This window comes from Thalassophryne amazonica, chromosome 2 (genome assembly GCF_902500255.1).
Source record: "Thalassophryne amazonica chromosome 2, fThaAma1.1, whole genome shotgun sequence".
Classification (NCBI taxonomy): domain Eukaryota; kingdom Metazoa; phylum Chordata; class Actinopteri; order Batrachoidiformes; family Batrachoididae; genus Thalassophryne; species Thalassophryne amazonica.
In genome coordinates, this window is record NC_047104.1 from 28742528 (window position 1) to 28767294 (window position 24767).

Here is a 24767-nt window from a genome sequence, read left to right on the forward strand (position 1 = left end):
AGATGGAAAGATGATGTAACACAGTGGTAAACATACCACTGTCCCAACTTTTTTTAAGCATGTTGCAGGCATCCATTTCAAAATGAGCAAATGTTTGCACAAAAACAATAAAGTTTATCAGTTTCACGACAACGAAGAAGAGGAGGAGAACATTTCCACAAACAGCGGGGGAAGAAGAAAACTAGAAGGGTGGAAATGAGAGTGGGGACTTTGAATGTTGGAAGAATGACTGGTAAGGGGAGAGAGCTGGCTGATATGATGGAGAGGAGAAAGGTCGACATATCGTGTGTGCAATAGACCAAGTGGAAGGGAAGTAAGAGCAGGAGCATCGGAAGTGGGTTCAAGTTGTTGTACCATGGTGAGGACAGGAAGAGAAATGGAGTTGGGGTCATTTTAAAGGAAGAGTATCTTAACAGTGTGTTGGAGGTTAAGCGAGTATCTGACAGGGTGATGAGTGTGAAGTTGGAAATTGAAGGGGTGATGATGAATATCATCAGTGCATATGCCCCACAGGTAGGTTGTGAGATGAAGGAGAAAGACGATTTATGGAGTGTGTTAGATGAGGTGGTGGAGAGTGTGCCCAAGCATGAAAAAGTAGTGATAGGAGTGGACTTCAATGGGCATATTGGTGAAGAGAAACTAATGAGTAGATATGGTATCAAGGAAAGAAATGAGGAAAGACAGATGGCAGTCGATTGTGTAAAAAGGATGGAAATGGCTGTGGTGAATACCTACTTTAAGAAAAGGGAGGAGCACAGGGTAACATAAGAGTGGAGGAAGGTGCACACAGGTGGACTACATTCTTTATAGGAGATGCAAGCTAAAAGAAATCAGAGAATGTAAGGTGGTGGCAGGAGACAGTGTCGTTAGACAGCATAGGATGGTTGTTTTGTAGGATAACTTTAGAGGTAAAGAAGAAAAAGACAGCGAGAGTTCAACAAAGGATCAGATGGTGGAAGGTGAAGAAGAAGACAGCGAGAGTTCAACAAAGGATCAGATGGTGGAAGGTGAAGGCAGGAGGCAGAGCTGGAGGTGGCAGAGCTGAAGGTGTTGAGATTCGCTTTGGGAGTGACGAGAATGGACAAGATTAGGAATGAACATATCAGAGGGACAGCTCAGGTGGGACGGTTTGGAGAGAAAGTCAGAGAGGCGAGATTGAGATGGTTTGGACATGTGCAGAGGAGGGACCCAGGGTATATAGAGAGAAGGATGCTGACGATGGAGCCACCAGGCAGGAGAAGAGGGAGGCCAAAGAGGAGGTTTATGGATGTGCTGAGGGAAAGCATGCAGGTGGTAGGTGTGACAGTGGAAGATACAGGGGACAGGGCGAGATGGAAATGACTGATCTGCTGTGGTGACCCCCGAAAGGAAAAGAATAAGAATAAAGTTTATCAGTTTGAACATTAAATATCTTGTCTTTGTGGTGTATTCAATTGAATTTAAGTTGAAGAAGATTTGCAAATCATTGTATTCTGTCACAATTACACAATGTCCCAACTTTATTGGAATTGAGGTTGTAATTCTTCCTGCTGATTTAGCTGATGCTGGCCACTTGAATGATGGAGAAACACGCACAAATGCACCCAAGATAAATCAAAACTGAAAGTGTGGAAAATTAATAATATTTCGCTTGTTTTTTTTAGCCATTCCTCCCTCTCTGAAGCAGTGAGGAAATATGTATAACATCATGCTTTTAGACCACAGTAAACTCCGCTCCAAGCCAGCATGTACATCTATAAACTGGGAAAATACGTGGAAATGTGAGGCCATTCCCCCTCGAACTGCTACCTTATCGTGGTGGGGGAGTTGGCGTACCCGGATGATCCAAGGAGCTATGTTGTCGGGGGCTTCGTGCCCCTGGTAGGGTCTCCCATGGCAAACAGGTCCTCGGGGACAGGTCAGACTAAAGGCAGTTCAGAAGCTCTTCAGAAGCTCCCATGACCAGTATAATATCAAGGACCGAGATGTCGCCCAGCACAGCAGAGCTGGGGCCCCACCCTGGAGCCAGGCCTAGGATTGGGGCTTGCACACGAGCGCCTGGTGGTCGGACCTTAGCCCATGGGGCCTGGCCAGGCCCAGCTCGAAAGAGTGACGTGGGCCCGCCCTCCTGTGTGTTCACCACCTGCAGAGGGGGCCATGGAGGCTGGGTGCAGAGAAGACTTGGGTGGCGGTCGAGGGCGGGTGGCTCGGCGGCCCGGTCTGCACTCACAGCCTCTGGCTGTCGGGACGTGGAATGTCACCTCACTGGGAGGAAGGAGCCTGAGCTTGTGAGGGAGGTTGAGAGGTACCGACTAGAGATAGTCGGGCTCACCTCCATGCACAGCTTGGGTTCTGGTACCCAACTTCTCGAGAAGGATTGGGCGCTCCACTTTCTGGCGTTGCCCATGGGGAGAGGCGGTGGGCAGGGGAAGCATTGCTCATTGCTCCCCAGCTCAGTTGCCATGTGTTGGAGTTCCCCCCGGTGAACGAGAGGGTCACGTCCCTACACCTTCAGGTTGGGGGCAGCTATCACACTGTTGTCTCAGCCTACGGCAGAGCGGCAGTGGAGAGACCCGACCTTCTTGGAGTCCCTGCGAGGGGTACTAGATAGTGCTCCGACTGGGGACTCCATTGTTCGCCTGGGGGATTTCAACGCTCACGTGGGCGGCGACAGTGAGACCTAGAGAGGGGGTGATCGGGAAGCACAGCCTCCCCGAGCTGAACCCGAGTGGTCTTCAGTTGTTGGACTTCTGTGATAGCAACAGTTTGCCCATCACAAACACCATGTTTGAACACAAGGGTGTCCATGAGCACATGTGGAACCAGGACACCCTGAGCCGGAGGTCGATGATCGACTTTGTAGTCATGTCATCTGATCTTCGGCCACGTGTCTCGGACACTCGGGTGAAGAGAGGGGCTGAGCTGTTGCATCCGGAGGTGGAAGCAGCTCTCCACCAACACTGTCTACAATGCAGGTCGGGAGCTGTTGACCCTGACTGGGGATGTTATCGGGCGGTGGAAGGAATACTTCAAGGGTTTCCTCAATCCCATCGTCACGTCTTCCGAAGAGGAAGCAGAGACTGGGGACTCAGAGGCGGACTCATCCATCACCCAGGCCGAAGTCACCGAGGTGGTCAGAAAGCTTCTTGATGGCAAGGCTCCTGGGGTGGATAAAATCCGTCCGGAGTACCTTAAGTATCTGGATGTTGTGGGCCTGTCTTGGCTGACACGTCTCTGCAACATCTCGTGGTGGTCGGGGACAGTGCCTGTGGATTGGCAGACCAGGGTGGGGGTCCCTCTGTTTAAGAAGGGGGACTGGAGGGTGTGTTCCACCCTCCAGTCCCTAACCCTAACGTCGGATTCAGGAGGAGCAGTGTGGTTTTCGTCCTGGTCGCGGCACAATGGACCAGCTCTATACCCTCCATCGGGTGCTCGAGGGTTCATGGGAGTTTGCCCAACCAGTCCACATGTATTTTGTCGATTTGGAGAAGGCGCCCTGTGGGGGGGTGCTTCGGTCCCTGTACGACCGCAGCAGGAACTTTGCTCTCATTGCCGGTAGTAAGTTAAGCCTGTTTCCAGTGCACGTCGGCCTCCTCCAGGGCTGCCCTTTGTCACAGTTTCTGTTCATTACCTTTATGGACGAATTTCTCGGCGCAGTCAGGGTGTAGAGGGGGTCCAGTTTGGGAACAACAGAATCTCGTCTCTGCTATTTGCGGACGAAGTGGTTCTGTTGGCTTCGTCATATCAGGACCTTCAGCGTGCACTGAAGCGGTTTGCAGCCGAGTGTGAAGCTTCCGGATGAAAATCAGCACCTCTAAATCCGAGGCCATGGTTCTCGACTGGAAAAAGGTGCTTTGCCCTCTTCAGGTCAGTGGAGTGTCCTTGCCTCAAATGGGAGGAGTTTAAGTATCTCGGGGTCTTGTTCACAAGAGAGGGACGGATTGAGTGTGAGATCGACAGACGGATCGGTGCAGCATCTGCAGTGAGGCGGTCACTGTATCGGACCGTCATGGTGAAGTGAGAGCTGAGCAGGGGGGCAAAGCTCTCGATTTACCGATCAATCTACGTTTCGACCCTCACGTATGGTCATGAGATTTGGCTCATGACCGAAAGAACAAGATCTCGAGTACAAGCGGCCAAGATGAGTTTCCTCCGCAGGGTGGCTGGGAGCTCACTTAGAGATAGGGTGAGGAGCTTGGTCACTCGGGAAGAGTGACCCCGGATGCCCCCTGGAAGCCTCGCTGGAGAGGTGTTCCGGGCACGTCCCATTGGGAGGAGGCCCCGTGGAAGACCCAGGACACGCTAGAGGGACTACGTCTCGCAGCTGGCTTGGGAACGCCTCGGGGTTCCCCCGGAGGAGCTGTATGGTGTGTGGACCGGGAGGTCTGGGCGGCTTTGCTTGAGCTGCTGCCCCCGCAACCGGACATCGGATGAAGCGGAAGAAAATGGATGGATGGATGTGAGGCCATTTGTAGCCCCCAACTCCACCAGAGACAACAATGCGCACGGGATTCTGAAGCAGTTACACAGAAAGGTGTTTTCATGTTTCTTCTGCATCTTGGCAAAGTTTTAGAATGCACAATGGATTCACAAATGACACCATCCTGTTTAACAGGTCCTTTACAACACAAGACGCCAATTCCAATGTATGTGGATTACAGGTCTGTTGATGATTTAGCCTGATATTGGATTTCTCAGTTCTTCAATTACTGTATAGGTTGTCATCGCAACATATCTACAACCCCTGGCAATAATTATGGAATCACCGGCCTCGGAGGATGTTCACTGAGTTGTTTAATTTTGTAGAAAAAAAAGCAGATCACAGACATGACACAAAATTAAAGTCATTTCAAATGGCAACTTTCTGGCTTTAAGAAACACTATAAGAAATCAGGAAAATAATTGTGGCAGTCAGTAACGGTTACTTTTTTAGACCAAGCAGAGGGAAAAAAAAATATGGACTCACTCAATTCTGAGGAATAAATTATGGAATCACCCTGTAAATTTTCATCCCCAAAACTAACACCTGCATCAAATCAGATCTGCTCATTAGTCTGCATCTAAAAAGGAGTGATCACACCTTGGAGAGCTGTTGCACCAAGTGGACTGACATGAATCATGGCTCCAACACGAGAGATGTCAACTGAAACAAAGGAGAGGATTATCAAACTCTTAAAAGAGGGTAAATCATCACGCAATGTTGCAAAAGATGTTTGTTCACAGTCAGCTGTGTCTAAACTCTGGACCAAATACAAACAACATGGGAAGGTTGTTAAAGGCAAACATACTGGTAGACCAAGGAAGACATCAAAGCGTCAAGAAAGAAAACTTAAAGCAATATGTCTCAAAAATCGAAAATGCACAACAAATGAGGAACAAATGGGAGGAAACCGGAGTCAACGTCTGTGACCAAACTGTAAGAAACCGCCTAAAGGAAATGGGATTTACATACAGAAAAGCTAAACGAAATTCATCATTAACACCTAAACAGAAAAAAAACAAGGATACAATGGGCTAAGGAAAAGCAATCGTGGACTGTGGATGACTGGATGAAAGTCACATTCAGTGAGGAATCTTGAATCTGCATTGGGCAAGGTGATGATACTGGAACTTTTGTTTGGTGCCGTTCCAATGAGATTTATAAAGATGATTGCCTGAAGAGAACACGTAAATGTCCACAGTCATTGATGATATGGGGCTGCATGTCAGTTAAGGCACTGGGGAGATGGCTGTCATTACATCATCAATAAATGCACAAGTTTACATTGATATTTTGGACACTTTCCTTATCCCATCAATTGAAAGGATGTTTGGGGATGATGAAATCATTTTTCAAGATGATAATGCATCTTGCCATAGAGCAAAAACTGTTGTGTGGGCCGCTGAAGAGGAGGTGCTGCTGGCCCACCACCACCAGATGGCGCCCTGCTTGGAGTGCGGGCTCCAAGCACGAGAGGGCGTCGGAGCCGCTGGAGTGACAGTGACTTATCAGCACCAGCTGTCACTCATCACTATCACTACAAAGGCCGGACTGCAACTCCACCTCCACGCCGAGAAATCAGCTACCACTTAGGTAACCTTCTCCGCTGTAATTTTCAGTGATTAAACATTGTTCTGTGTGCAGCCGTTTCCTGTGGCTACAGTCTGAAACTGGATTGGCAGATAGTGTGAGTGCAACATCTTCACTTCTCACTCCTTCCAGGGAAGTGACTGACAGGAGCTGCACGGGTGATTCTGTTCTGGAGGTGGAGGTTCTCCCTCCCGGAGGAACTGAGTACAGAGAGATTACTGGGTGTGTATCCACACACCCACCATTAACTGTTTCTATTTCTGCCAGCAGTACCAGGTCTGACAGCTGGAGACGGTGGCCACCTGGGACCCAGGACTTGGAGGCTCCGGTGTTCTTCAGATCCGTTGGCGGTGGAAGCCATGTGGGATCCGGCTCTTCTCTGGACAGACGTCTTCTATCCTCGAGCCTGCCCACAGGTCACCTTATGTATGATTGACTGTACTCCTCAACTGCAATTGCCTGTATTCCGTTGTGCAATTCACAACATTAAATTGTTACTTTTGGCTTTATCCATTGTCCGTTCATTACCGCCCCCTGTTGTGGGTCCTTGTCACTACACTTTCACAACAGGATTTCTCGGCCAGCGTCATGGATCCCGAGGGGTGTCAACCATCGCTTGAACAGCCAATGGAAGAGCGAGGTGAACAGGCGTCAGCAGGAGGCGTGTTAGGTGAACTGCAGCAAATCTTAACCGCTTTCACTGTTCGGTTGGACTTAGTCACTGAGCAGAATGTTATTCTCAATCGGAGGATGGAGGCTCTCACCGCCCAGGTGGAAGCGCATGCTCAGGGCGCTGCTGCAGCACCTCCTCCTGCTGACCGGAGGCCTGAAACAGATATTCCGCTGGTCGTTCAACGACCCCCCCCCCCCCCCCCCCACCATCCCCTGAAGCTTACATAAGCCCTCCGGAGCCATACGGAGGCTGTGTCGAGACGTGCGCGGACTTCTTAATGCAGTGCTCGCTCGGCTTTTCACAGCGTCCCGTCATGTACGAGTCAGACGCCAGCCAGGTGGCATACGTAATAAATTTGCTTCGAGGAGAGGCACGCGCCTGGGCTGCGGCACTCTGGGAGCTAACGACATATACTGGGTTTGTGAGGGAGTTCAGACAGGTGTTCGACCACCCTCAGAGGCGAGACCGCTTCAAGCATGCTGCTGTCGATAAGACAGGGGTGCCGGAGCGCAGCTAAGTATGCAGTCGACTTCCGCATTGCGGCAGCGCGAGCCGGCTAGAATGCTGTTGCGCTCCGCGCCGCCTTTGTAAACGGACTGTCTCTGGTCCTTAAGGAGCACCTGGTGGCGAAGGACGAGCCGCGGGATTTAGACGGGCTTATCGACCTGGTTATACAGTTAGACAACCGATTAACAGAACACCGACGGGAGCGAGATGAAGGGCGTGGTCAGGCACAAGCCGTCCCTCTTCCTCCCGGGTCCGAAAGGGAGCCGTCTTCCCCACGCTCCACAGCTAGGGTAGTCCACGTGACGACAGCTCCCCCTGCTGCCGTTGTTAGGGAAACGAGCAGGACCAAAATAAGATCAGATCAGAGAAAAAGGAGGCTGGTCCGTGGGGAGTGTTTTCTCTGCAGCTCAACCGAGCACACGCAGAAAAACTGCCCCAAACGGTCAAAACAGCAGCACACGTCCTTAGAGACTGGGCTAAGGGTGGGTCATAATACTCACGCGGGAAACCCCGACGATCTGCACGCATCCCAGTTACGATCCTGAGTGGGGATCTAACCCTTCACGCCCCAGCACTGGTGGACATGGGGTCAGAGGGGAATCTGCTGGATAGCAGATGGGCAAAGGAGGTTGGGCTCCCTCTAGTGGCCTTACCGTCACCATTGTCGGTACGGGCACTAGATGGCACCCTTCTTCCACTAATCACACATCAGACACAGCCAGTGACAATGGTTGTGTCTGGAAATCACAGGGAGGAGATTATGTTTTATGTAACACCTTCTACCTCCCGAGTGATTTTGGGTTTTCCATGGGTGTTACAGCACAATCCCCGGATTGATTGTCCGTCTGGGGTTGTGACGCAGTGGAGCGAAACCTGTCACCGGGAGTGTTTAGGATGCTCGGTTCCACCTGGTGTGATGGCTAAGGAGGAGGTTTTAGTTCCCCCCAATCTGGCGGCGGTGCCAGCCGAGTACCATGACGTCTTCAGCAAGGATCTGGCACTCACGCTGCCCCCGCACTGTCCGTACGATTGTGCCATTGATTTGATACCGGGCGCTGAGTACCCGTCCAGCAGGCTGTACAACCTCTCACGTCCGGAACGCGAATCAATGGAGGCCTACATCCGGGACTCGTTAGCTGCCGGGTTGATCCGGAACTCCAGCTCCTCGATGGGTGCTGGTTTCTTTTTTGTGGGCAAGGAGGACTGCGGACTCCGTCCATGCATTGATTACAGAGGGCTGAACGAGATCACGGTTCGCAACCGATACCCGTTACCTCTGTTGGATTCAGTGTTCACGCCCTTGCATGGAGCCCAAATTTTCACAAAATTGGATCTTAGGAATGCTTATCACCTGGTTCGGATCCAGGAGGGAGACGAGTGGAAGACGGCATTTAACACCCCATTACGTCACTTTGAGTACCTGGTCATGCCGTTCGGCCTCACCAATGCGCCCGCGACGTTCCAAGCGTTGGTTAATGACGTCTTGCGGGACTTCCTGCATCGGTTTGTCTTCGTATATCTGGATGATGTACTCATCTTTTCTCCGGATCCTGAGACCCATGTCAAGCATGTACGTCACATCCTGCAGCGGTTGTTGGAGAACCGGCTGTTTGTGAAGGGCGAGAAGTGCGAGTTCCACCGCACTTCTTTGTCCTTCCTGGGGTTCATAATCTCCTCCAACTCCGTCGCCCCTGATCTGGCCAAGGTTGCAGCGGTGAGAGATTGGCCCCAACCAACAAACCGTAGGAAACTGCAACAGTTCCTCAGTTTTGCAAATTTCTACCGGAGGTTCATCAAGGGCTACAGTCAGGTAGTTAGCACCCTGACAGCCCTGACCTCCACAAAAGTCCCCTTCATATGGTCGGATCGGTGCGAAGCCGAGTTTAGGGAGTTGAAACGCCGGTTCTCGACTGCACCAGTTCTGGTGCAGCCCAATCCCAATCGCCAGTTTATAGTTGAAGTGGATGCCTCTGTCTCAGGGATAGGAGCCGTGCTATCCCAGAGCGGGGAGTCCGACAAGGTTCTCCATCCATGTGCCTACTTTTCCCGCAGGTTGACCCCGGTTGACAGGAACTATGACGTCGGCAATCGTGAACTTCTTGCGGTGAAGGAGGCTCTTGAGGAGTGGAGACACCTGTTGGAGGGAGCATCGGTACCATTCACAGTTTTCACGGACCATCGGAACCTGGAGTACATCCGGACCGCAAAGCGTCTGAATCCCAGGCAAGCCCGCTGGTCACTGTTCTTCGGGCGTTTTGACTTTCAGATCACATACCGCCCCGGGACGAAGAACCAACGGTCTGACGCCCTGTCCCGGGTGCACGAGGAGGAAGTCAGGACCGAGCTGTCAGACCCAACGGAAACCACCATCCCCGAGGTCCACTGTCGTGGCCACCCTTACCTGGGATGTGGAGAAGACCGTCCGGGAGGCCCTGACACGGAACCCGGATCCGGGGACTGGACCCACGAACAAGATGTACGTCCCACCGGAAGCCAGGGCTGCAGTCCTTGACTTCTGTCACGGTTCTAAACTCTCCTGCCACCCAGGGGTGCGAAGAACTGTGGCAGTGGTCCGGCAGCGCTTTTGGTGGGCGTCTCTGGAAGCCGACATCCGGGAGTACGTCCAGGCCTGCACCACCTGCGCCAGGGGCAAAGCCGACCATCACAGGACCCAAGGCCTACTCCAGCCTCTGCCCATGCCTCATCACCCCTGGTCTCACATCGGCCTGGACTTTGTCACGGGCCTCCCGCCGTCCCAGGGCATGACTACCATCCTCACGACAGTGGACCGGTTCTCCAAGGCGGCCCACTTCGTGGCCCTCCCGAAGCTCCCGACGGCCCAGGAGACTGCAGACCTCCTGGTCCACCACGTCATGCGTCTGCATGGGATTCCATCAGACACTGTCTCAGACCGTGGTCCTCAGTTCTCCTCCCAGGTCTGGAGGAGTTTCTGCAAGGAACTGGGGGCCACTGTAAGTCTCTCGTCCGGGTACCACCCCCAGAGGAACGGACAGGCAGAGCGGGCGAACCAGGAATTGGATCAGGCCCTCCGCTGCGTGACCTCCGTGCACCCGACGGCCTGGAGTGACCATTTGGCCTGGATCGAGTACGCTCATAATAGCCAAGTTTCATCTGCCACCGGCCACCCCATTCGAAGTATGTTTGGGGTACCAGCCCCCATTGTTCCCGCTTGTGGAGGGAGAGGTCGGGGTGCCCTCGGTCCAGGCCCATCTGAGGAAGTGCTGTCGGGTGTGGCATACCGCCCGCTCTGCCCTGCTCAGAGCCCGGACGAGGGCTAAGGCCCATGCAGACCGCCGGCGTTCCCCAGCTCCTGCATACCAGCCCAGACAGGAGATTTGGCTATCCACGAAGTACATGCCCCTGCAGGTGGAATCCCAGAAACTAAAGGACAGGTACATTGGACCATTCACCATACTCAAAGTCCTCAGTCAGGCCGCAATGAAGCTGAAGCTACCAGCTTCACTGCGGATACACCCCGTTTTTCATGTGTCCAGACTCAAACCCTGCCATGCCTCACCACTGTGTGCCCCTGGACCGGCGCCGCCTCCTGCCCGGATCATCGACGGGGAACCCGCGTGGACAGTACGCTGGCTCCTGGACGTTCGTCGAAAGGGTCGGGGTTTCCAGTATCTGGTGGACTGGGAGGGTTATGGACCCGAAGAGTGCTCCTGGGTGAAGAGGAGCTTCATCCTGGACCCGGCCCTCCTGGCCGACTTCTACACCCGTCACCCGGACAAGCCTGGTCGGGCGCCCGTTGGGGGGGGGGGGGGGGGGGGGAGTCCTGTTGTGTGGGCCGCTGAAGAGGAGGTACTGCTGGCCCACCACCACCAGATGGCGCCCTGCTTGGAGTGCGGGCTCCAAGCACGAGAGGGCGTCGGAGCCACTGGAGTGACAGCTGTCGCTTATCAGCACCAGCTGTCACTCATCACCATCACTACAAAGGCCAGACTGCAACTCCACCTCCTCGCCGAGAAATCAGCTACCACTTAGGTAACCTTCTCTGCTGTAATTTTCAGTGATTAAACATTGTTCTGTGTGCAGCCGTTTCCTGTGGCCACAGTCTGAAACTGGATTGGCGGATAGTGTGAGTGCGACGTCTTCGCCTCTCACTCCTTCCAGGGACGTGACTGACAGGAGCTGCATGGGTGATTCTGTTTCTGGTGGTGGAGGTTCTCCCTCCCGGAGGAACTGAGTACGGAGAGATTACTGGGTGTGTATCCACACACCCACCATTAACTGTTTCTGTTTCTGCCAGCAGTACCAGGTCTGACAGCTGGAGACGGTGGCCACCTGGGACCCAGGACTTAGCGGCTCTGGTGTTCTTCAGATCCATTGGCGGTGGAAGCCGTGTGGGATCCGGCTCTTCTTTGGACAGACGTCTTCTATCCTCTAGCCTGCCCACACGTCACCTTGTGTATGATTGACTGTACTCCTCAACTGCAACTGTCTGCATTCCATTGTGCAATTCGCAACTTTAAATTGTTACTTTTGGCTTTATCCATTGTCCGTTCATTACCGCCCCCTGTTGTGGGTCCGTGTCACTACATTTTCACAACAAAAAACTGTGAAAACATTCCTTCCAAAAAGACACATAGGGTCAATGTCATGGCCTGCAAATAGTCCGGATCTTAATCCAATTGAAAATCTTTGGTGGAAGTTGAAGAAAATGGTCCATGACAAGGCTCCAACCTGCAAAGCTGATCTGGCAACTGCAATCAGAGAAAGTTGGAGCCAGATTGATGAAGAGTACTGTTTGACACTCATTAAGTCCATGCCTCAGAGACTGCAAGCTGTTATAAAAGCCAGAGGTGGTGCAACAAAATACTAGTGATGTGTTGGAGCATTCTTTTGTTTTTCATGATTCCATCGTTTTTTTTTCCTCAGAATTGAGTGAGTCCATATTTTTTTTCCTCTGCTTGGTCTAAAAAAGTAACCATTACTGACTGCCACAATTTTTTTTTCCTGATTTCTTATAGTGTTTCTTAAAGCCAGAAAGTTGCCATTTGAAATGACTTTAGTTTTGTGTCATGTCTGTGATCTGCTTTTTTCCCCAGTTGCGATCGGTGCACTGATAACAAGAGTAACTAATGTGCAGTGATGAAAGTGAGCCATGGAAAAACTGAAAATTTTTGGTAAGGGCCAAAGGGCCAAAGCCTGTGGCAGGGTTCTGGGGTTCTCCACCGGAAAAACTTTAAATCTCAGATGCATTCTGGTGCATTTTTAGGTCCTCTTAACCCCCCCCCCCCCCCCCCCCCCCCCCCCCCCAAAAACAAAATAAAATCACCAAAAAATGATAATTTTTGTTGGGTCAGGTCAATGTTTCCATCCCAGAGAAGAGTCTTTTCACATAACATCTATTGTCACAAAACAATTTTCACATATTAGCAAGATGACAAAACTATAATACACAGTCTGTCACATGGATTAGAATACGGTGTTAGTATTATTTGATAAAACCACACATATGCATTGGAGTTACATTATGTACAATTTACCTCCATGAACTGCAGGTCATTTACATACGCTGTCAGATGCCAAAACTCTGCTGGCGCTGCAGTGCATTCTGGGAGGTGCAGGGGGCCGCCAGGGGGATTATGAGAAATAAAGTACCGAATATCCCTCCACATCATCTAACTATAGGAAACCTGTTTTGTATGATTTTTTTAAAGTGTGCAGCACAACATGGTGAATTAACCCCTTCTTTGCGGCTAAAAAAAAAAAAAAAATTTTTTTTTAGAACAATACTTGTTAATGCTTCCTGATCTGAACTTAAATGCCAAGGAATGTGTGTATCAAACTGCCCAGCTTTAAACATAATAAAATGTTTGCAGAGAAGACATATGCATAGAATAGTGAGCTGCAACATTTGCATGTTTGACAATTATTTGTTACTGTTAGTATGGCTAAAGCAGATGGTTACCTCACTGAATTTAGTCTGCCTGAGTTTTCTTCCAGCAATAACAAATTTTACCTTACCCCTGTCGCCGATGTGTTTGCTCAGGTGGTTGTTAAGGTTAGACCTTATTCTTGCTGTGTGGTGATTTATGTCATTTTCTGCTGTATAAATGTACTGAAAATTTGTTTCGGGGAAAATGTACTTTTCACCTTTTGTTGTAGTGCAGGTATGACAGGATGATCTCCTGTCATTGCTGTTTGTAGGTGAATAATGTAGGCGTCTTTCTCTGCCATCTTCCTGTCTTTTTCCATCAGCATTGCATCCATCTCCTCACCTCGCTGCCGGTTTGATGCCACCTCCTTCCTCTACAATGAATGAATGCAGTTATGTGTATGGCTCAACAAATAACATATAAACCAACAAGGAGACTTCAGCAGCTTGATGAGTACCAGTTTGCAGAAATTAGGGCTGAAACGATTTGTCGAGTAACTCGAATAATTGTATTACAAAAAATGATCAAGGCAAATTCTGTGCCTCGAAGCTTCGTTTAATGTTATATTACACATGCCAGGTCTGTGTGTGGTGCTGTAACATCCCCCCCCAAAAAAAGACTTTTAGGAGAAAGAGGGACCACGCTGATCATCTGAAACAGCTTACTGTCCATTTAAAGTGAAGCAGTGTGTTTTTAAAACAAAACAAACAAAAAAAACAAAAAAAAATGTTCTGTCCACTGGTTGCTCTCCGTTCTACGTGAGCAGTGACTATCCGCGCGGCGGCCGGCCGCTGTCTCTCTCTCCCCGGTGTGAGGGGCTCAGCACTCCGCTCACACTGGGCGAGTCACAGCTCCGGTCCCAGCCACATGGACAAACAGTCTCTGAAAGAAGATGCTCTCTTTCTTCCGTGTTTGGCACAGACTCGCACTGTGTTTCGTTTTTTAATTTTTGCTTTTGTGGGCAACACACGTTTCACAAACACTGTAACTTAAACATTAATAAAAAAAAAAAAAACTGACTGCAAGGCTTGCATGTTCAACCTCCAGCTGAAATACATCTGCTGAATCGCAGAGAAAGAGGGATTAAAAAAAATTAAAAAAAATCACGCAGCGACCCAGCCCACCAACCTTAAAAAAACTTATTTTACAAGTTGGGGAAAACAAAAAACAGAAAGCCACATCCCATCGCCATTTCAGCAAAATGTCAAGACTTTGGCCCAACTTTGGCTGAGCTCCTGACACCGGAAAAGATCCAAAAGTTGTAAAGATGTGAAAAAAATGAATAATTACCCAGGAAAACAGAAAGAGATACATTAAATCTGACAATCTGCGCGATGGTGCAGCGACACTGTGCCATTGCTATGGGAGAGCCCTGGACTGGTGATGTCGTTTAAAAACACAAAAGTACTTTTTATCCGATTACTCGAATAATTGACAGAATAAATCAACAGAATACTCGATTACTAAAATAATCAATAGCTGCAGCCCTAGCAGAAATACACGAGAAGCTCTCTAAATCAATGAATTAAATTTTACAAACACTGACAGAATAATGCATGCAATGCTCCAACTGGCAGTTTATTCATCCATTTTCTACATGCCCTTACTGCAATTAAGGGTGGTTGGGGAGCGGGGGGAGTGGTTGGGGCCTATCCCAGCAGTTACATGGGGTGAGGCGAGGTACACTCCAAACAGGATGACAGTCTATCACAGTGCCACATATATTCACACCTGCGGTCAATTTTTGAAGTGTCCAATTCACCTAACATGGATGTCTTTTGGATGTAGGATGAAGCCGGCGGGAACCAAAGCAAACACGGGGAGAACGGTCTTCGTCACGTCTTCCGAAGAGGAAGCAGAGGCGTCTTCCGAAGAGGAAGCAGAGACTGGGGACTCAGAGGCAGACTCATTCATCACCCAGGGTGAAGTCGCCGAGGTGGTCAGAACCGGACGCACACATAGAAATTCACGTAATTCACACAGAAAGGCCCTAGGTGGGAAGTGAACCAACGAGTGTCTTGCTGTGAGGCAACAGTGCTAACCACTAAGCCATTCGCAGTTTATTCTGTGAAAATATTATTGCACTTAATTCCTAACGTACAGTGCTACTTGAAAATTGTGAACCCCTTTAGCTTTAACATGTTTGAAATTTTTGAGGACATCAAAAAAAAAAAAAAAAAAAAAAATCTGGCTTTTTATGTTAAAATTTCAAAAATTATGCCCTTCAAACCCACAGTGCAAAGTAATTTCTACATCATGAATTAAAAGAAATAAAAATCGCAAAGTCAAAATGATGGCGTGAATAAGAAAGTGCACCCTTTAGTATAACACATATACAGTATAAACCATCACTTTTACATCCAGTTTTCTTCAGACAAGTCAGGGGATGGATACATGTACATTTCCAAGACCCTGATTATGTCTTGGACTTTATTTACATCAGTTACAAAGAAATACAAACAGTATGGTACTCTATGACAAATCTGTGTTGAGCAGACAGTTTTCAAAAACTAAGGGACTGTGAAAGTGAGGACGAGTGAGGAAGCTCACCAAGACACATCAACAATCCTGAAGAAGTTAAAAGCTTCTGTGGCTGCAAATTTCAAAACTTGCATTACGCACAGTTTCTCCAGTTGTAAAAGTTCAAGGAGTTCAGGAACCTTCAAGCAGCACTGTATCAAATTCAACACCACTAACATTTTTAACATTACAGAAGAGCAGAAAAAACAATGAAAGGGTCTGCCGTAAACAGCAAGGTCGGTATAACTGTCATGTGATGAATGACATTCTGTGTCACTTGAAATAAAATCCACTTAGCATATTTACTCTAATAAATACAGTATGCATGTACCTATGTACGTAGCGAAGGCTGTATTGTGCATGCAAGCATGCACAATACAGCGTTTGATTGTCAATAAATGCCCCTTCATGAAAATTTCACACCCCCAGGGCTTTTATTAGAGTAACTACGGTATTTTCAGCAGGTGTAACATTACTTAACGCTGTGCAATTGCAATCAGTTTTCATCCACTTAAATTAGAAAATATGTTTTGTTCACCAAAGATAAATGTGTAACTGTGGTCCCCACAGCAACATAATTATGGCTTTAAGCACAACCATGGAGCTGCAGTTACATGCTATAAAATGATCATGAACTCAAAGAGAAGATGGCAAAGCTCAAATTCAGGGAAAGATGAAGCTCTTTTACCTGCTTTTCTAGTTCTTCCTCTTTTTGTGCAAGTTGCTGTTCCATCTCCTCCACTTTCTTCTTTAGCAAAACAATTTTGCCCCGACTGGCTTGCTCTCCTCCTTCTGACACCCCCTACAAGTTTGAATCAATACAACTGGTTCAAAATTCCACAATTTTATTCACCAAAGAAACAGCATCTGATAACATCAAACTCAATAATGAAGTTTTTTTTTTTTTTTTTAGTCTGATCAGCAGCACTGAGCCCCTGTTATTTTGAACATGGGTTTCCAGGTAAACAAATTTTAAGTGAAAATACTGGACTGTGTTTGTTAGTGGAACACAAATACAACTTCAACACTGTTCTTTTTTAACTGTCTGATTTGTTTCCCAGATATACTCATGGTGTAGGTGCTGCTGTTTTGACAATGTACTTTCATATTGTCCACTGGTAACAGCTGAATTATAACTCTGTTTAAAATAAGATTCAACACTGCACGGGAGGTTTAGCAGTCATAAGCACAGATCTACACTCATTTGTACCCAAGAATGTACCTTCTTGTGGTGTGTTGGCATGTCTCGACCTCCCTGTTGATTCTTCAGCTCCTCCAGCTGTGCACTCAGGGAGGTCACTTTGGCTTTGTTCTGAAGACGAAGCTTTGACAGTTTAGCTTCACATGCCTCCTTCTCCACCTGAGTCGCAAAGAACATGCCTATCACCATTATTCCAACATAACATAATAGGTGTTTACTTATTTATCACTCTGTATAGACCAGTGTGTATATCAGAACAAGCTTGCAGAAAAGTGCAGTTCAGTGACAAAGACCTGAAATGGAGTGAAAAGCCTTTAACAAGTTTCCAATGCAACTGGACACTGCAGCAGCTGATTTCAACGATAAAGTTTTGCGAATGTGTTAAATGACCAACTGAAGTACATGGTTGGAAGGGCAAAAAAAAATAAAGCCTCCAAATTAAATAATAGGAAAGTAATTACTATTTGTTTTGTTATTTATTTAGCATGACTAGTTTACAATAACAGGGTTCTTCCCAGAAATTTTTGGTATAGCGGTGCTGTGGGCAAGTATCACCCGAAGTGAAGCACAACGCTTACACTCAGGGTCCCATCTGAACGAAAATGAAAATCTTTTAATTCTGTTTCTGGTCTGACTCTGTGCTGAACTGTTGATTAGTGAAATTAATCTAAAATGTTTGTATTTCACTGTATACATGTTACAAATGAGAAATAAACACATTTGAAAGAAAGAAGAACATACAGAAAGACAACTGAAAACATGGGTGATTCCAGACAACTTTACATATTTCTCCTGCATAATTTTCCATTTGAAAAGTTTGAATTCCCAAGTCACAACATCACCAGGCTCAGAGCATTCACTTCAAAGTGTGAAATTCTCACCTTGTCCTTATGATTCCGATTTTGACACCCCTCTATACTGCCCCCACCCCCAAAAAATGATACAGCTTTCCTCCCCAGAAACAAAAAAAAAAAGACGTATGTTATTTAACGTCCTGGTAAAGCAACACAATATCAACGTACTCATGAATGTAAGTCTATTCGTGCACATGTGATAATAATTAGTCATCGGTGATGTGTTTTATTTCTAATTACCCCTCTCTCTCTCTGAGTCAGCAGGTGCATTTCTGGAAAACGTCTTACTCTGCATTTCTTGGCATGTGATATCCATTTCAGAAAAAGCAAAAACATCCCGATGGCTGACAAAGTGAAACGAATGCTGCTACAGCCGACAACAAAGCTTTCATCACTTTCCTGTGCCATCTGAGCCATCACTTTGAAATGAAAGTGATGGCTCAGATTTACAGAGGATGTATAGACAGGAGGTGACACACTTCACCCCGTCACCCTAACATGTGGTGATGCTGTTGTTTGTGTTGCAGGACGCCATTTTAATCCCACTGCGAACATGCAATGTCTCCACAACGCTGTTTACGAGGTCTGTCCATAAAGTATCGTACCTTTTTATTTTTTTTTAAACTATATGGATTTGATTCATATGTTTTCACATCAGACAAGCTTGAACCCTTGTGCACATGCGTGAGTTTTTCCACGCCTGTCGGTGACGTCATTAGCCTGTGAACACGCCTTGTGGAAGGAGTGGTCCCGCCCCGTCGTCAGATTTTCATTGTCTGGAAATGGCGGAATGATTTGGGGGGTTTTTTTTCCATCAGAATTTTTTCAGAAGCTGTTAGAGACTGGCACCTGGAAACCATTTGAAAAATTTATCTGGCTTTCGGTGAAAATTTTACGGGCTTCACAGAGAATAAGGTCTGTTAGTACAGCTTTAAGGACCCCTTTAAGGACGCTCGGCGCACCGCGCTTCTAGCTGTGACGACGCGGCACAAGCCGCCGGACCATTTCTAAACGCATGGCTCTGTGGATACGAGACCGTCGTGTGCTCTTTCTCTGGTTATCACAAGAGCTGGACATCACCCATTTTCCGGCAGATTTCACTTTTAACAAGAGATTTTGTCATGGAAAGCCGCGCGGAGGCTTCGCGCATCACGATCGATTCGCTTTGGAAGCGAGACAAAGGAACACCTCCTTTTCGGCGTGCCAGAGGACAAGTTCGGACATGCCTATCTCGGCTTTCAATGCTTACCAGTCGAGTGAGTTATAAGAGAAATTGTGGAGAGCTGGGCATGTCCGAACTTGTCCTCTGGCACGCCGAATCGGAAGCGTTCTTTGTCTCGCTCGAACAGCGAATCAGTCGTGACGCAAAGCCTCCGCGCGGCTTTCCACGACAAAATCTCTTGTTAAAAGTGAAATCTGCCAGAAAATGGTTGATGTCCAGCTCTTGTGATAACCAGAGAAAGTGCACACGACGGTCCCAGCTCCACTCAGCCATCCATTTAGAAATGATCCGGTGGTTCGTGCCTGTCGTCACGGCTCGGAGCGCGGCGAGCGCCATTGTGGGCCATCCTTAAAGCTGTAGTAATAGTCCTTATTCTCTGTGAAGCCCGTAAAATTTCACTGAAAGCCAGTCTCTAACAGCTTCCGAAAAAATTCTGATGGAAAAAAAACCCCAAATCATTCCGCCATTTCCAGACAATGAAAATCAGACGACGGGGCGGGACCACTCCTTCCACAAGGCATGCTCACAGGCGAATGACGTCACCGACAGGCGTGGAAAAACTCACGCATGCGCACAAGGGTTCAAGCTTGTCTGACGTGAAAACATATGAATCAAATCCATATAGTTTAAAAAAATAAAAAGGTACGATACTTTATGGACAGACCTCGTATACAGGCTGCCTGATCACACAGATGGATTTCTTACATTGCAAAAAAAAAAAACCCAAACAAACAAACCAGAATACATTATTTTAAGGAGACAATGGACTTTCTACCTAACGTCCCAGAATCGTGACAGAACTTGTGAGGAGCTCAGCGACACCAGCTGGCCATTGCGTTAGGGATCCGATCCCAATACCTGAATCTGGATATCTGCTGATACAGATACTTTTCCGATCCGATACCACAGCTCTGTTTGCTTTAATATTATTATTATCATCATTATTGTTGATTTTATGAGGATTGTCTTAAAAAGGAGACCTGAAAATTGAGCTACAATTTGCCAGAAGCAGAAATTTGCCTCTAACCGCAGCTAGAACACTGTGGAAGAGAGCTCTCTCAAACAGCCCGGCTTCAAAAAACCTCCCCCCTCCTCCCGCTCTGCAGTAAATAAGCAGAGAGCAAACAATAGCAGTTGAGGGAATTCACAGTGGGTCTTCTCCGGTATCGGAAAATGTCGCTGGATGGATCAGTATTTTCAGATACATGAATTACATCGGTATCGGGTTCCAATATCAATCCGGGATCGGATCGGTCCCATCCCTAGATTGCGTGCAATCCGTGTGTGGAGACTTTTTTGGTGGAGTGAACTTTATTTAATCTTGGAAATCATTCCACAAGTGGGTGAGTGCTCTGTTCATCTTTTTTCCTTTTGTATTTTGTTCTCAGTGGAGCTGGTGGGCCTTATTTTTATTTTATTTTGCGAGAGTCTGTCTTGATCTGTGCGAGTCTGTTCTGTAATGGAGCAGCACACACAGCACTCGTGCACCTCTCCGCTGTTTTTCAGGCTGTCTGATCACATAGATGTATTTCTTAGATTTTTCAGTTATACTGACGACAACACTTATAAGCGTGCACAAAGCTGAGCCTCTAACAGACTGTCGCTCACAGGCGGCATTCACGTGCACAGTTTTCTCACAGTGGAGAGCGGCTGCTGCTTTTACTGTGACTACATCAAAATGAACCATTATTACTTCAAAACGCGTCATCATAACACAACATCACACTTATGTAAACTGCAATTAATCTGTGGCTCCGTTCTTAAAGTCAGCTGCTACGTTCCATTAAAGCGCACGCTGGCACACGTCCTCAAAGTTAGGTAAACATTGTTGGAAACACTGAATTATTATGATTTTGGTGTGACATGTCCTTTAAAACATAGAAGAATGGAAATAATGCATACCGCTATTCAACACCAAAATCTCAAAGAATGAAACTATGTCCCTGTACCTCAAGAATTTTGATTTCTGTTCTGCCATTTTCTTCATAAAAGCCTCCCTGTTCACTGTCACAGGGGCTACAGCATTGCTGTTAGCCTCTGATCTGGTTGATCCCACAGCAGGCAGTGTCAATCGAGCCTCTGTGATGCTCTGCGCCAGCGTGTCCCCTCCTTGGACAGACCGGTGACCGGTGATCACAGCACCCCGCACGATGGGACATTTTTCTGGCTGCTCTTCCTCGGCTACATAGGCTGTGGTCACCACCAAGACGAAAAAAAAAATGCAGAGATTGTCCTCTGATCATCGGGCTTTGTGTAACACTTGCGTTTTGTCACAGCTTGTGTTGTCTGGATGTGAACAGGATAAATTAAAGAGCTGAAGATGTTTATGTGAAATTTCACCACAAAAATGGGTTCGAGCCCAGTCAGATTCCCACCAAGTTTCACACTTACACAGCATTAGATGACACCACAGTATTGCGGTGCTGCGGTGGCAGTATAAAGGCACAGCACCATTATTCCATTATCTGGGGAGAACCCTGAATAATAACAATAATTCTGCATCTATAAGTGTTTTACAATGATGCTCACATTCACCCATTCACACACAGATTTCAGGCTGCTGCCATGCAAGGTGATCAACTGCACATCGAGAATCCCCAACAGGATGAGTGACAGCAAACCTCAGCCAATTACAGAAAAGTGATATTATATCAAGTGTGTAGAGAGTGAGAATTATTTTAAAGTTTAATTATATGGGTTGCAAATAGGGATAATATTCAGATTGGTTGGGCTTTAAATGGTATAGGAATGATGGTGATTAGATGGAAAAAGGGGGTAAGAATATATAACTATATAATAACTTCTTCTTCTGCTCCATTTTGAACATGGAATTTGCCATATTATATTGTTGTTTGTAGTATTATTTCTATTGTGTCCTTTTGTTATCATTTATCATGTAGATCATTTTTGTTTTTAAGGGTAAAAATAAAAATACTTTAAAAAAAAATACAAAAAAATACAAAATAAAATACTTCATTTTTTCAAGTGGCTGTCACCATTCACTGCAGTCAGGTCCTCAAGACCATTTGATAAAAGTCAGGAAAGACTCTTTTTAGAGTCCCCCTTGCATGTCTATATAATTCCAGGCAGATGTACTCTTCCTGATATTGTTGATTGATTTTTATGTATACAACACAAATGCTGCTGGTGTAAATACTTACACGAGTGAGATCACTCTTGATGTCTGGACAGCACATGCTGTCAAAGACACCAGATAACATATTCCTTCACTAGTCCTGTACGAAGAAATTACTAGTGTCACAGTACCCGTGGTAACAGTAATAGTTCAAACAGCAAAGTAAATGTGCAAATAAAAAGGTAATTGTGCAAACAGTAGGTCAGAGTTTCTGTGCAAATAGAAGCCATGGTAAATACTTGGGTATGTCAAACTAAGAGAACAAAAAGGCATTTTCAGACAGCCAACCTTGAAAGAAGTCTTGGAGCATCCTTTGTGTGCACGACTGTATGTGTCAGTGGACTGAGTGGGTAGTTTGGGTGCAAGTATGAAAAATTACGACTGGGTTACTGCCTCAGTAACTGAGGAGTAACAGTGGTGTTAACGTCATGAAGCTACAGATACCTGCTTACGGCGCTAAAATACAAATTAAATATCATGAAAACTGCATCTGTTTGAATAGTGGAGCATAGGGTTCGTCGATGGTCTCTTAGCCAAACTAGCCATATATTATCTCAGATATTTAAAATAAAATGCAAAGAAAAGACAGACACAGTCAGTCTACAATGGCTAGCAGTGGCGGCTAGCTGTCTCTGCTAGACATGGCTCACTGGCACACTAGCTGTGAGAATAGAATACAGCACTGTGATTGGTTGAACTCTTCTTCTTTTGCTTTTCATCAGGCACTGACATGTGTGCAGCACAGCTGTTCAATAACCAGCCTACCTTGATATCAAAATGCATTCCTGGTAAAATGTTAACAGGATGGCAGGTGTGCATTTTAAATATATCCCAGACAGGTAAAGAACTGCCCGTACCTTAAACTGCTCATTTTGGGTGCGCAATGTTGCATCCTTTTCCCGGATCAGCTCCTTCAGCTGAGCAACTAGCTGCTCGGTTTGGGACAGCCGCTCAGCCATTTCTGCTACAGCAACTTCTCCACCTTCAGCAGCTCCACGGGGAGAGCCTTGGGCCTCCAGTAGAAAAAATAATGACAAAGGATGATGTTAGACCAGCAACAAACTCCCAACAAAAACTGAATGTGGCTTTTTGGCCACATGCCTTGTAACACAAATGATGAACAATGTGTGTCTTTGAATGCTGCGGAATGAACATTCATGACGGTATTTGTCTCCCACATTTACTAAAAACATTTTAATTGTCAACAATATAGCATATGAACAGTTGCAGCAGCAGCATTACATTATTTTAAATTGTTTTTAGACAACCCCATTACAACTTACAAGACTTTGTTGAAACTAGCATTTGTTCAGAAAGAATTGCAGGTGAAGTATGGAGTGTGTAGAATGACTAGGGATTGCATGCGAGGGGATTTAACCTCAAGCTGCAGTCCCCCCTCACCCACAGGAAGAACAGGCTCTGCTTGTCTGGTCCAAAGCCTGAGCTCAGCAGTCTACCTAATTCCATTCTATTTGGCTCATGTGAATCTCATGCTCTACTGTGAGCTACATTCCCGAGGCAGATAAACTGCTAATAGCAAGGGTGTAAAAGACAATGTGGAATGAATTAATGAAAATGAAATGTACTGAAGAAATTGATACTTTTTGGAATCAAGGTTGTGACAAATAAAAAGACACTGTTGAATGACTTTTTTTAAACCAAGGCGTACTTGAGTCTGAGACTGTACTCTCCATTTAGATTAAATTCAAGACACTGGTGCTAATCATCAGTATCTTTTGTTTCACTTTATATGTATGTGTGTGTGTGTATATATATATATATATATATATATATATATAAAAATTCTTATCCAGGTGCAATTCAACATAAGCATACAAGACATATCAAGTATAAATTATAGACTGATTTTTGTCACAGCAGATGTGAATTTGTTAAACTCAATATCACACACTTACTGCTGACCCAGGCTCCCCTTCTTCACCAGAAAACCATTTCAGCATGGTTACACTTTAGGCCTACAAAGTAAGTCAACATATTAGTCACATGCTCAGTGTCCTATGGCTTCTACAATGTATCAATGCAGCCAAAATTTTTAAAGAAAAAAAAAAAACAGACACTGAGCATTCATTATTGGTTTCTGTCCTCAATCTGTTCTGCTGACTGTTTGAATGCTGACACACAATAAATAAATAAAAGTCTATGTCACCTCCGAGATGAATACTTAAATCAAGAAACTGTTTTTTGATGCATACTAGGAAATGTGCACCTACTGTTTCCCTGGACCATAGGACACATTTTTTAATTACCTCCTGATATTTTATGATTTAATTTTGAGTAGCTGCAACAATAACCAACTTAATAATAATAGTAATAATAACAACAAGAGTCATCAGGACCGATTATCACCCACCAGTTCCCTCAAATCAGTCAGTGTCGCGGGATCACCCAAGTACACCCTTATCCTGCTTATGAATGACACTGGTCAACTAGTTTTTTCTTGAGATATTGCACTAAGACCCGTCACACATAGCACGAATGAGGCTGAATGGCATCAGAATAACGAATTGACCCACATCCGAAAATTCTCGAGGTGCCGTCTGAAAACGTTGGACAGCGGTCTCAGAGCAGTCTACATGGGCGGGCTCATTTGCGTGACTGATTCAAATGTTTTGCACATGCGTTTCACAGCAGAGGGCGGACAACGGTCAGGGAATCCCCTCTTGTACCAGCTGCAC

General features: G+C 46.6%; 1 protein-coding gene across 1 annotated transcript in view; it reads right to left on the reverse strand.

The window, feature by feature from the left end:
- si:ch211-220f16.2 (golgin subfamily B member 1) overlaps positions 1-24767 on the reverse strand; it is a 105563-nt gene that overhangs the window by 66094 nt on the left and 14702 nt on the right. Inside the window, exons 2-6 of the mRNA XM_034184597.1 lie at positions 23988-24047; positions 22929-23084; positions 16881-17018; positions 16347-16460; positions 13356-13511 (exon numbers count right to left, since the gene is read on the reverse strand). Of these exons, the coding sequence (XP_034040488.1) occupies positions 13356-13511; positions 16347-16460; positions 16881-17018; positions 22929-23084; positions 23988-24032 (609 nt within the window). The 5' untranslated portion in view covers positions 24033-24047. The remainder of the gene's footprint in view (positions 1-13355; positions 13512-16346; positions 16461-16880; positions 17019-22928; positions 23085-23987; positions 24048-24767) is intronic.